Source organism: Colias philodice, chromosome 15, assembly GCF_061535455.1.
Source record: "Colias philodice isolate Cphi_HAF_F1 chromosome 15, ilColPhil1 Martin Lab GWU primary, whole genome shotgun sequence".
Lineage (NCBI taxonomy): Eukaryota > Metazoa > Arthropoda > Insecta > Lepidoptera > Pieridae > Colias > Colias philodice.
In genome coordinates, this window is record NC_143100.1 from 8,922,866 (window position 1) to 8,935,334 (window position 12,469).

Genomic DNA, 12,469 nt, shown 5'->3' on the forward strand with positions numbered 1-12,469 from the left:
CCATAAAGCTATGTGTGCTGTCATTTCGCCGATGCACTGTACGAACACGGTGCTTCTGTGTGCGTGTTATGTTACCAGATAATGAAAAATTTCCCAAATTTTTGCCCGACTACGGAAGAAAGAGGGTTATGTTTTTCGAGTGTAGGTATGTATGTATAATATTTCTTTGACACGCCCTGCAGTATAAACTGTTGGATCGATTTTGAGTTGTGACTTGTGAGGTGTCATTGCAATCATCTGAATTATGAAGGTAGCTGTGGTGGTAGTGACGTAGGCTACATAAATTATTAGCAGTCATGTTTTAATTTTTATTTTAATATAAATTCGAGTTTTTGATATTATTTTATAATATTGTAAAAATTATTTTGTTACATAAAGCACCTATCTACTAAAGTTATACATGGACAAAATAATTTTATTCAATTTTTATTAAATAAATTACATTAAATTTATATAAATTACATTAAATTTATTAAATAAATTACATTAAATTTATTAAGTAAATAAATTACATTAAAAAAAGTTTTTATTTTTCAAAACATATGAATGCGAATAGCGGTAGTTTTTAGTCGAGAATGCGGGACATTTTATTTTCATCATATCCATCATGGAGTTCACATGAATTAAATCGCAAGCGAAAACGACGCTTTTTATAAAAGTAACAAAAAAATGTATAATGCTTTTTAAAATAATCTAATAACGACCATGAACTTTTATTGCACTATACAAATAATCACATTCACGATCGAAAAATCCAACAGCACTACCCCGAATATCTTTTAACCATTTTACCCCTAAAAATGGCAAATTCATTTTAAAAATACTGGCAGCATACGTTGAAGTTTTGAATTCCTTCGTATTTGTAAAATTATTATTTGTATACAAAATTAAATAAGCCAAATAATCTACAGAAAATCTGTAAAACGATGTTTTATCTTTTTGTTTGTTTTCGGGAACAAGTTTTACAGCGTTTTAATATCACAAGACAGCATTTTTTTACTAAAATATCAAACCCCTTTTGACGTATTGCATGACACTAGAATCGCTATAGCACTAGCGGAGGAACGTATTCGTTTTTGATTTCGTATTTTCTTTGACAAGGGCGATGAATGATTGACATGCTCCATCTGTATTTTATTTTGTAATCTAAGATTGGACTATTTAAAACAATTTGCAATAAAGCTTGGGAATTTTGTAAAATAATAATTATTGTTGTTAATATTCTATAAAGCATTTTTTTTTTATATTTCCATTATGCTTTTTTTGTAGAATTAATCGCTAAAATGAAAGCGTATTATGAAAAATACGCACTTTTTAAATTAAAAGACCCTAAGCTTGCATATCGAGATAAGTTAATCTTCACAAAAACGCGCCTGAAAAAGTTGTCTGTATCCACAGACTATTATACTATTGACATAGATAACCGTCAAAATTAAAAAATGGAACGAAGATACACGCACGTTACAGTCTCGATAAAAGAAAAAAAAAAGTCTAAACAGAAATCTTATGCACGATGTTCTTGAGTCGCAAGTCGTGTACAACTAGAGGGAAAGGTTGGCGACACGGTGGTGACGCGGGGCGTACTACAGTGGCGAGATCTGCGTCTGCGGATGCACGACGGGGTTGGGAGTGTCTGGAAATATGGAAAATTGTATATACATTAATACATTTTTTGTAAATTATATAAATGGTTCACGAAAGAGAATTCAAACACTCATTACAAGAATCGTGAATAGCAGCTTGTTTTGAAGGTATGACAGATTTAATTTTTCACTACATGTCAAAGGTAAGATAAAAAATTTAATATTCGCTTTGCATCAAGATGTTTACACATTGAATTACTTCAGTAGCTGTAGAGGTAGTATTATACATTACACTAATAAAAAAATTAACAACATTCCTCAAACAATGACTATTTATGAATACTGAAACACATACATATTTTTATTCTACATTATAAATACCCACTATTTAGAGCGACTCAATCTACCAATTCAGTATGAGCAAAGCTAGAGGCTATAGTTTAAAACATATTACCTATGCTTCGCGTCACACGTACACGCAGTCGCGGTATACGTAGCGGCAGCCGCGTGCCTGCGCACGTGCCGCGAGCACACGTGCTCCTCTTCGCTGTAAGGTGACGCGCGCGGGTCGACTGCGACGTTGCCGCGCCGCATCGAGCGCGATAACGACGCGTATGTAGGTGCAGCCACGCGTTCCACCTGTGTTGTTTGCATATTTAGGATATCTGGCTGCTTACTGCAGTTTAGTGAAAATACTTTGGCAAAAAATTGGTGTTTATTGTAGTACATAATTAATGTAACCATTCAAATAATGTGTAACAAATTTCAATTGTTCGTCTTTTGAAATTTTACAGGTGGCTATTGTATATTATTATTATACCTTTATTTGACGGATACGATTTACATCCGTAAACGCTGATAAGAATTTATGAGTTTAAAGCTTGTTCGTGGAGAATTAACCAAAACTACAATTATCCCCATTATAGATGTTACCTCGAAGCTAGTTTTGCGTCTCCTTCGTCTAGGTGTAACAGTGGCCGGTTCGTTTTTCTTCCTGCGCGCGGGTTGCTGCGGCGCGCTCTGCCCGAAGAGGCCGCGCTGCTCCGCGACGCGTATCATATACTTAGCGTCGAGCCGCGTGATCTCCTGCGCGACACCTAGTATTCACGTGACTTGTCCTGTACTCGGCACTTTATAGTGAACAGATTTGGAGTTTGGACGTACGACTTAAATAACGTTGGTCCCTAGATTTGACTGCCGCAAGATGTTTCGAAAAGTAAGATTGCTTCAACAAATCTTATAAAAGGTTATACTTACCTTCCTTTGTATGAGACCAAGGTAGCATCCATCTCTATCTAAAATGTAGTTAATATCTAATCCGTTTCCTAAATTAGGCAGTGTTTGTACTTCAAATAAATCACAGCTTGGAACCTACAAAATCATTCATATTATGTCTGAGAAAATGGTAACAATCATAATGAATATGGTTTTTATTTCTTACATAAACATCTGGACTATCCTTATCAGGATCTCTAGGAACATTATCATTTTCAGGAACGTCCATTTCGGGAATAGGTCGAGCTCTATTGGTCGTTGGCCGGCACCCAACTACATTTGCGCTTTCTGCCCGCTTCTTCAATATCGTCTCTCTGCTGTCTGATCTGTTTCTAGCAGTGGTCGGTGGGGAGGACATCGGCCTTTTGGGAGACTGGTCATATGAAGTGGTGTCTGACGGTTCGACTTTGTCCAAATCCGATTGGGAAGTGCGATCTAATGTTGTACAGGAATCTGTGACCATCGTTTCAGCACCTTCTTTTGATTTTGGTGTCTGCAATTAAATTAAAATGTCGGTTATTATTTATTAACAATAGTCATAGAAAGCTCTTTGCAGTTCGTTAATAACTTGCACCTACATGTGTATGATCTCTATGTTTCTTCCTGAGCAATGCGTGACGTTCCCTCGCAAGCCGGTTCGCTTCGGCCACGGCGCGGTTCACTTGCGCCTGATTCTCCGCTTCTAACGCTGAGTGGGTCTCGTAAAGGATAAACTGAATCTGAATAGTAAATACAGTTAGTTACTGGCCCTGAGCACACAACTTAACATCACATGTTTTTATATTTAAGAATGTTTCATGCTATTAGAATCATTTCATATATTTACCTGGGGTTTAGACATTAATGTTTTGAGTGTCTTCTTCTGTTCTTCTAGAATGGATTGTACACGTTGCTTTCCCTTCGAGTCTATTTCAGATTCTGTTAGAACCTGGAACATGAAAGTTCGTAATGATAGAAAAACCTAAATTTAATTATTACATTAGTACCTACATTAATTGTTACATAAAATTGGCAATTAATATTTGCTGACCCGTTATTTTTTATTTATTTTGGACAAATAAGTAGACATAAGTCACAGCTCCATTATACCTCAAGCATAGCCAAATCGCCACCACGCCCACACACAAGATCGATCGGATCTGTGACAGCCGAGTACGAGTTGGGCGGCGTTGCCAGTGCAGCTACCACGCCGTCCAGCGCGCTGGCCACCGCCGCCGTCTCGCTGTGCACCGCGTCGCCGACCACGCACACGGGCGACTCCGAGTGGGGCGCTTCTGACGCGTCTATGCCGAGCTCGCGGAGTGCGCACACGTAGCTTTCAACTCTAAAGTTGTAAGACAAGAAACATTGCGGTAAAATTTCCAATTTCTGATACAAATACTGAGTCGTAACGGTATTTATATTGTTTTATATAATAATACGGAGTCGTAATTCTATTACTTTCTTTAGTTTACGGTTTGATAAATTGACCAAAGTCACTTATCTATTGTAATAAAGTCGTTTGCAATATAACAGTTTGGCCATAAATAAATATACCTGTAATAATTCTACCTGCCAAAAATATAACAAAAAAAAAAATACGTTTTGCCATTGCAGTGTTTAAGAAATAAGAATGATGTATTTATATATTTATGAATGATATACCTATCCATACATTTTCACGTCTATAAACTCACTTATCACCAGCGCCAAACACAACGAGCCTGCCCAGCTCGGGCGTGACAGGCGCGGCCGGCGTCTGCGCCTTTAGCACGGCCGCTAGTTCTCGCAACTGCGCCGCCAAGTACGCGGAGCAGCGGGGCGAGGACGCGTGTGTTTGTGCCACTACGCCGCGTAACGAGTTAGCACGCAACGCACGGCACAGTGTGGACGCACCTTCGCAGAACTCTCTCTCCTAAAGATCAAGTATTAGATGATTTATAATTATTTTTATAGTAGGGGTTCATAAGGATTGCTTGCTTGTTTCCTAATCTTCTTATTTGGCCCACATATTGAAAATAGAAAACTCTTACGAGTCTAAATTCGATGTGTTGGTTTTATCATACCTGTAATACTATTACTCCTTCTTTTACCAAGTCTAACTGGCCGATGCTTATGTTTTCGGGTGGGCGTAATGTTATAAATCTGGAAAAGTTATCGAGTTATATAATATACATTTTTTATATTTTGTATCCAAGACAAATTTACAAGGATCGTTTATTACCTAGGACATACTCGATCAAATCTGTACTCTCCTGCACACAATTGACGCGAATTACTATAGGAATATCCCAATGTTTGTAGCTTCTTGACAAGCAATGCGACTTTTCTGGAAATTTCAATAAAATGTTTTAATTAATTAAGTTCATTCCTTTAACACGACCATTTAACATATGTATTTGGTTTGTTTTGTTTGTTTTTATCAAAAGAAAATCGTGTAGAGTACCAGGTGTCTACTTTAGTAGTCTACGTTACTTACTTTGCTTTAAATGTGTTTACCCATCCGGTGACTGTATCCTTATTGACGCATGCTGATATTTTCTCTTCTCGCAAATGTGGCGGGAGAAGATCCGATAGTCTGTCCAAGAAAAAAAGTATTGTAGGTATATATTGTTTCTACATCTCTGTTTATTTTGAACTGATATATATTGAGACAAAATAATCACTTACGAAAAAGCTTTATTCTTTATCCGAATCCTAGCAATAGCAGCGGCAAAATGCACCCTTTCATCCCAGATTGCATTTTCCACGTCTATGAAAGGAGAACCAGCTTCTTTCAAGAGTTTTGTCGCCCGTTCTATCTCACCACGCGGACGTGCAACCCATCTTCGTCTGGCTAGTTCCATAAGGAAGAGCCATGTTGTATGCCTATGTTCTGCAAACTGGAATGGAGATTAGAAATAGAAATATTAAAATTCCAAAATATTTTGTCAGATGACCGTTGTTATATCAAACCAGATAATCGCTAAAAAAGTTGAAGCTTAAAAGTAGCTTGGTATATTTCTATTTTCTCGTTGGTTTATTTGTAAAAATCATGGCTCTTGGATTGAAGAAAATACGAATATAATCAAACAAATATGCAGGTTGGTAGTTAGGGACATATGCCACATAAGCTATGAAAATAAAAACGTGAAAATCTTAACAGTTTTCGTGATATTAATAATTATACAAACGCTCCACTTCCAACTAAGTGGGGCGCGTTATTCAATCAATCTTGAACTAGCGTTCTAACACGAATCCTCGCAATACTATTAATCGAGCCCACTTATCTGATCCGTAAAGCACCAACATCGATACTTTTTCGACGTAAATAAACGGCCATAAATACAAAACTCATTTTCGTGAGCGTCCTCAACGTTTGAAAAAGTAATAGTTGGAGTCACGACATCGATATATAATGCGAGTTAGATGAGGTATACTTTTTTAACATCTTGTCGAACCTGCCTTAACGGAAAGTTATTACAGTAACGATATTGATGGCAACCTTGGTACCTGGCATTCAATAATGGCAAGGTCAAGAGTATAAAAAATATGATTTTATGGTCTTAGTACCTAAGTAGGTACTTATCTGTCCTGAATTTTTTAGACACGAAGCAAAGGGCTAGAAAAAAATAAGAGATTCGTGGTAAAATATCTATATTCCTTTTTGGTGTTCTTTTAGTAAAAGTCCCATGAGTACATCTAGATACTCGTTCAAATTTAACTCTCTTGCATTGCTAGTTCATATATAAAAACCTAATTCCTAAGTAGATATAAGATAGGTAGCTATTATACAAGCAGGTTCATTACAATAAAGTAGAATTGTGTGATTTATCGCTGACGTGCATGCAATTTGTAATTGCGATATAAAAGTACTTAATATACGGCATGCATACATGCATCACATATAACGACTAGGATTTTAAAAGAGAAATAAATAAAACAAAGCAATAAAAAACTGAAAATCAATGCTCCAAGAAGATAAACTAAGTTATCGATCCTTTATAAGTGTTCAGAGTTTGAATTTTAAATCTGTCCGTTTACAAGTAGGTCAAATTCTAGCCGAAATAAGTCGGTTTCAACTTACATACTAGCATAGGTACAGGTTAAGCTAATAAAAGCGTGCTAAAAACAACTAATATAGAGTATTCCAATGATTTAAAATGGGCGAACGCAGTGATCCAACTTTTTTTACTTACCTGAGGGTAGTCTCCAAAGAAATCCACATCGTCGATCGCTTGGTCTAGTATTGTTTTATCTGAGGAGAATATCTTCATTATTTATTGAACTTAAATAAATGATCAATTGCGAGTGTTAAATAATATTCCATTGGAATTTAAAAGAGCCGTTATTTTTCAAAGCTTTCAAACACAAATAAAGGAATCCAATTAGCCGTATCATTAATGGCGTGATATAATTTCGTTAACATGTCTTCATTATAATAAAAGTTGTTCAGTTACGAATAAGCTTCTGTAAACTAGTTTTAAACGGGGCGTTTAGTAATTTACAACTATGGTAATCCACGCGCCAACTTTAATACCTTCGTGACACTCCGTTACTTTGGAATAGCTGATGGCATTTTCGAGTCACACATTTTCGGGCATTTTATAACCGTATTTGGATACATGAGATACATTTACGAGCCACGACTGTGTTTAGTGATTTACGATAGAAGAGCAGTCACGAAAAGCGATAAAAATTTACACTTTTTATGAGCTCGAAAAAACACGAAAAATATTGGGAGCTTTCCAGAAAAATGTTAACGGATTTAATATAGAAGGTTTATTAGTAAGCCATCACTATTTTTCATAATTATTTATTACTATGATTTTTAATTAATAACTTAAGCTCATAAGTTATAATAGCAATTCATCAGATAAACAATACTTACATCGAAATACATCATAAATGAGTGAGTAAACACATCTCATTTCCTGTTCGTCTCCAAACTGCACTCCCAATGGAGGTTTACATAAAATCCGCGCAGCTTTCAAAACCTAGATCAGTCAAACTTGTTATAAAACAATCTCATTCGAAATACACATTGTAAATACAATGTTTTAATGTCTCCTTGTTTTACCACTGTTTTTCCCAAAATAATTAATGGCCATTTTTTTACAAATAACTAGATTATGTGCTGCTTTAATAACAATTTTATTTTCGATGCCGATTTCCACTTAGGGCCAAATTATGTATATCATCTCTATATTGGCATCTGTACCTTCCCTTTTCCTTTCCATGGAAAACAAAAAGTTTCCATGTTAAAATTTAATAAACAAACCTGGCCTATATCCCACGCGGGGCCGGGAGCAGTCTTGATGGCAACTGGTGGAGGCGCGTTGGGATTCTTGGTGGCTATCACCAAGTTCCATGGCGCCCATTCTTCTGGTACTTCTTCGGTAGATTTGCTTTTATCAGGATTTTCAAGTCTGTTAAAGAATAAATTTGATACCTATACCAATTATTTTCAATCTACATCCGAATTCAATAACTGAGGGATACAAAGATAGCATATAAAGATAGCTATTGAAAGTCTTAACTTGCGACTTGCAGGCGATGTATTTGTGCTCTCATAATCTATTCACAAGAAGTGGGTATATAGTTAAAATGTATGTTTTTATTTGCATCCTTACTTGAAATGATCTCCTGCTCGTTCATGAACAATCATTTTCTATCAATTGGTGTTCATAATTTTCCATTTTCAAAACATCAACTTAAATTTAAAATTGATTAAAGCATTTTTAACAAACACTCGAATAACTTTTTTTAGGTTTGTTATTTTGTAATCATAAAAGCACGAGTATTATATAAAACAATCGGTACCTATGTACAAGACAATTAATTTTTTTTTTGGGATGCAATAGTTTTATCAAGTCATGGTGTCAAAGTGATGTTATTTTATGTTTTTATTTATAATATACGATATTCACTATGTCAGAAGGAGGTTGGATCTCTGTATTTGTGTCTGTATTCATACCTACTTTGTTAAAATGTAAATATACAAGTATATTTGAATTTTGAATAATCTCTCTACGGCACCATGTTATAGATTTTTATTTTTTATATGGTATAGGTACAGTTCAAAAGCTCTACTAACCTGCGGAATAGAAAATAGAAAGTGAACGATGTAGCGATTGCAATCATCACCTGTTTTGTTTAACTATATGGGTACTGTACATGCGAGTTGCATAAGTTATATTTTAGGAACATGGTCGTATTATGCAATGTACCTACACTGTAAGGCACCCCAAACGATAGGCCTTCGAGATAACATTATGACCTATTTGTTGCGTTTATTCTGTGCGTACAGGGCGGATAGGAAGGGACAATTTTTCTCTAAGGTTCTCACATAATTTTAGATATCATTGATTATATTTAAACTGTCGTAGTTACTTACAATAGATATTGAATGCATAAATAGGTAATATATGAAATCTTAGCTAATATGGGTCTTCTGATTAAAAGCGTGCAGTGGTGGCGAAAATCAACCGACTAGGCTTACGACTAGGAATCTTGTCTAATATAGAAATCCGAAATGAAGTGCTTATTGTATAAAATGTGGATCATTTCTCCATTTTGGTTAAAAATGATGTTGCCTTGTGACGATGTGGTCATCCACATCCTAAATTCTTGAGAATTAATTAAAAATCGAGTCATGAATGTTTATGAAAAAGTCACTGTGAAAAACACGCATGAGGGTGGAAGATATATACCTATGAAGGTCATGGCCATCAATACAATTAGCGTAGAAGTCTCATCAAATAAGGCAAATGGAAATTAATGTGTTTAACACACATGATACCATAATTATGTTTGTAACGGAATATTTGTATACTATTGCTTATTCATTTGCGCGCGAAATCATGAAAGAACGTATATAAGTAGGTAAATATGGTAAAATTCGGAGAAAAAATGAAGGGTTAACAACAGGCCAAAAATATTGCTAGATACACCTACAATTCCTTGGAAAACTGATTGTGATTAATAATTGTGTCTTGGTTCCATACAAATAAAAAAATTGAAGTGTCTGTTTGTAACATAGCATCGATGTGTGGTCGATGGTTTGTAATGTTAAAATAACCGCTTTTTAATAAATGCATATGGATACACGGTAAATATAAATACCAAAATAGTATTTTTACAATTTTTGTCTGTCGATATTAGGTATTACAGTGACTTTTGTATACCAGATATCACATTTTCATATCAAATCAGTCAAATGCCTTAACAAAGTAGGTAATAGGAAAATCATCTTTATTACAAAGTGCGAACATCTATGTATAATACTCACTCCTCATCGTCCAATGTCTTTTGCATTGCTACAAGGTTGAAGTACTGTGTCAGTCTCCATTCCTTATCACTGGGCAGCACCAGCCTCTCGGCCTCACTGGTATCCCCTTCCAATCTCGCAGCATCTTCCTGCATAAGCAACTCAGCAAGAAGCTTTGGATATACACTAAATAGATTGCCTTCTCCATACTCACTAAGGGCAACCCACAGAGCATTGGAATCGTATTTTTCAGACATTTTATCATTTCAAATATGAATCAAATTTTGTCTTTAATATGTATTAAATATTGTGTTTATGTCGCATATAACATAGCTATATTATTTATTTAAGGGAACGAAATAGTTCTAAGACTTGAATTCGGAGTGCTTTTCAAGGGGTGGTTATATGTTGGAAGGCCAACCGTTTACTGAGGCAGAATAAACGTTTCGCATGCTAACATCAACCTGTTGCTTGTTCTTCGTATGCTATCGTGAATTTTTATTAACCTCCCTGATACATTATTCAGTATTTTTAATTATGGATCGGAATTTTCTTACACACGCAAAAGTAAAAAAATGTGTTTGAGTTTGCATAATTTCTATAAGAAAATATTAGGTATTTACAAGTATTTAGTTTTTAATACCAGTGCCAAAGAGTTGAATCTTTTTGATTCAAATCCTTGTTCAACTCTTTAAATCAAGCTATCAACTAAATTCAACTTTTTTCTTTGTTTTTACTGTTCTGTGGTCTGTACCTACATTGACATAATGAATTTCATAAATAATGTGACAACGACTAGCTCCTTCAAAATCGTTGTTCGAAATAAAAAATGATTAAATTATCAAACTTTATTAAATGATCTAAAAAGCAACAAACATGTAACGATCCATATCACCATCTTACTAATGCAGTAATCACAAAAAAATGGAGCCCACCATAACAGAAGATGAAAGTTTTGCAGAGCGCCGAAAGCTATTCAAAGATATTTGGTACACTGCTATGAATCTGGATAAGGAAGGTGCTGATACTTCTGGCAAACCCAAAGTTATAAAGTATGTTGTCCATAATACTGTCTATCCATATAAGTACTTACTACATACATTCTTCAAAAAAAAATAATTTTCAAATTAAGTAAAAAAATTATATCGAAAGAAACTTGATTTGTCACAAATAATTCCAGAACAGCAAGACTACCCGAAGTTAACCAATCTATGGTGGGCAAGAAAAAAAAGCATCGCCTAAAGAATCTAAGAACTGTTTGCAATAAGTTGTTAGATTTTTGCGATCAACAGGATGCGGATGACTTGTATTATCAGCAGGCATGTGAATTTGTTATAATATTAAAGAGAATGCTTGTTTTTTTTGTTTGTTGTTTTTTTTTATCATATAACTATGATATGACTAGGTACTACTGAAACAAATTTTTTAGATGGCGGAAGCTGGTAAAAATGTAATTAAGGGGAAGAGAAAACGTAAACTTTTAAGATCCAGAAATATGTTTGTACGTGCACAGATCATGGCAACGGCGTTTGAAAAAATTTATGATTTAAACGCAAAAATATCAAGAAATCTTTCCCCTATCATGTTTAGCCAGACATCATTGAATGTGACGTCAGCATCTAGAAATAATTATAATAGAAACGGGACGAAGAAAAGTTCTAGGATTGTAAAGAAAGAAGTTGGCAAAAATAATAGATCATCTGATCTCATATATGGAGGTAGATATGGCGAATTTCTTTTGTATTTTGTTACGAAAAACCAGTAGGTTATGGTTACCTATTCAGAACTTCATAAATTAATAAATTTATATATTACGAGGTGGTCATCACAAAGCAATAATGGTGGTCATGCAGCTTTGTTATAATGAGAGTAAAAATACTTTTTGTAGAGCAAAATTGGTGGCAGCTGTTAAAGTCGATGGAAATTCGTAGAAACGCTAAAGTTTTATCAACATCAACAGTTTTATGAACAAAAAAAACAGTTTGTGTAATTAGTTTGAAGTGGAAGTGCCAATTTAGTATTTACACAAACTGTTTTTTTAATAATTTGAAAATATGTACATAATAAAGACAACATTGGCATGCATGATCTAAGATTATCTACAGTAAATCAATGCGTTATTTATTTATAAAGTAGGTATACTTAGTTAAAAAATAAATTGTTGGCAGGTAAATTGCAGAACAACGTTATTCGCAAAGTACAATCTAAAAAGTTACTCCCCATGCCTAAAATAAACATTTTTTAATAACTAGTGTGTATTTTTATTTATAAACTAGCGGTCCGCCCCGGCTTCGCCCGTGGTACATATTTACGTTTTCTCTACATAAGAACCATCCTCGTACTTCAAGGAATATAATAAAAAAAGAATTATCGAAATCAGTTC

General features: G+C 34.8%; 2 protein-coding genes across 5 annotated transcripts; one reads left to right on the forward strand and one right to left on the reverse strand.

The window, feature by feature from the left end:
* Positions 1–1,157: 1,157 nt before the first annotated feature.
* On the reverse strand, positions 1,158–10,447 carry LOC149482422 (protein NSUN7). 4 transcript variants are annotated; one of them, XM_089703765.1, is made up of 17 exons: positions 10,108–10,447; positions 8,098–8,245; positions 7,708–7,813; positions 7,016–7,074; positions 5,508–5,719; positions 5,317–5,415; positions 5,062–5,166; positions 4,904–4,982; positions 4,535–4,752; positions 3,948–4,182; positions 3,685–3,786; positions 3,437–3,577; positions 3,025–3,351; positions 2,841–2,954; positions 2,517–2,669; positions 2,038–2,222; positions 1,158–1,633 (listed from the first exon to the last, which is right to left on the reverse strand). In XM_089703765.1, exons 1-17 carry the CDS (start codon positions 10,341–10,343, stop codon positions 1,492–1,494), a joined length of 2,661 nt encoding a protein of 886 aa, XP_089559891.1. In that variant the 5' UTR covers positions 10,344–10,447; the 3' UTR covers positions 1,158–1,491. The 4 variants fall into 4 exon arrangements, with proteins under 4 accessions (XP_089559891.1, XP_089559892.1, XP_089559893.1 ...); XM_089703766.1 differs by lacking the exon at positions 2,517–2,669; XM_089703767.1 differs by lacking the exons at positions 2,517–2,669; positions 2,841–2,954.
* Positions 10,448–10,840: 393 nt separating this feature from the next.
* On the forward strand, positions 10,841–12,342 carry LOC149482423 (uncharacterized). The gene is made up of 4 exons (XM_089704399.1): positions 10,841–11,138; positions 11,267–11,405; positions 11,516–11,804; positions 12,255–12,342. Exons 1-4 carry the CDS (start codon positions 11,011–11,013, stop codon positions 12,329–12,331), a joined length of 633 nt encoding a protein of 210 aa, XP_089560525.1. The 5' UTR covers positions 10,841–11,010; the 3' UTR covers positions 12,332–12,342.
* Positions 12,343–12,469: the final 127 nt, after the last annotated feature.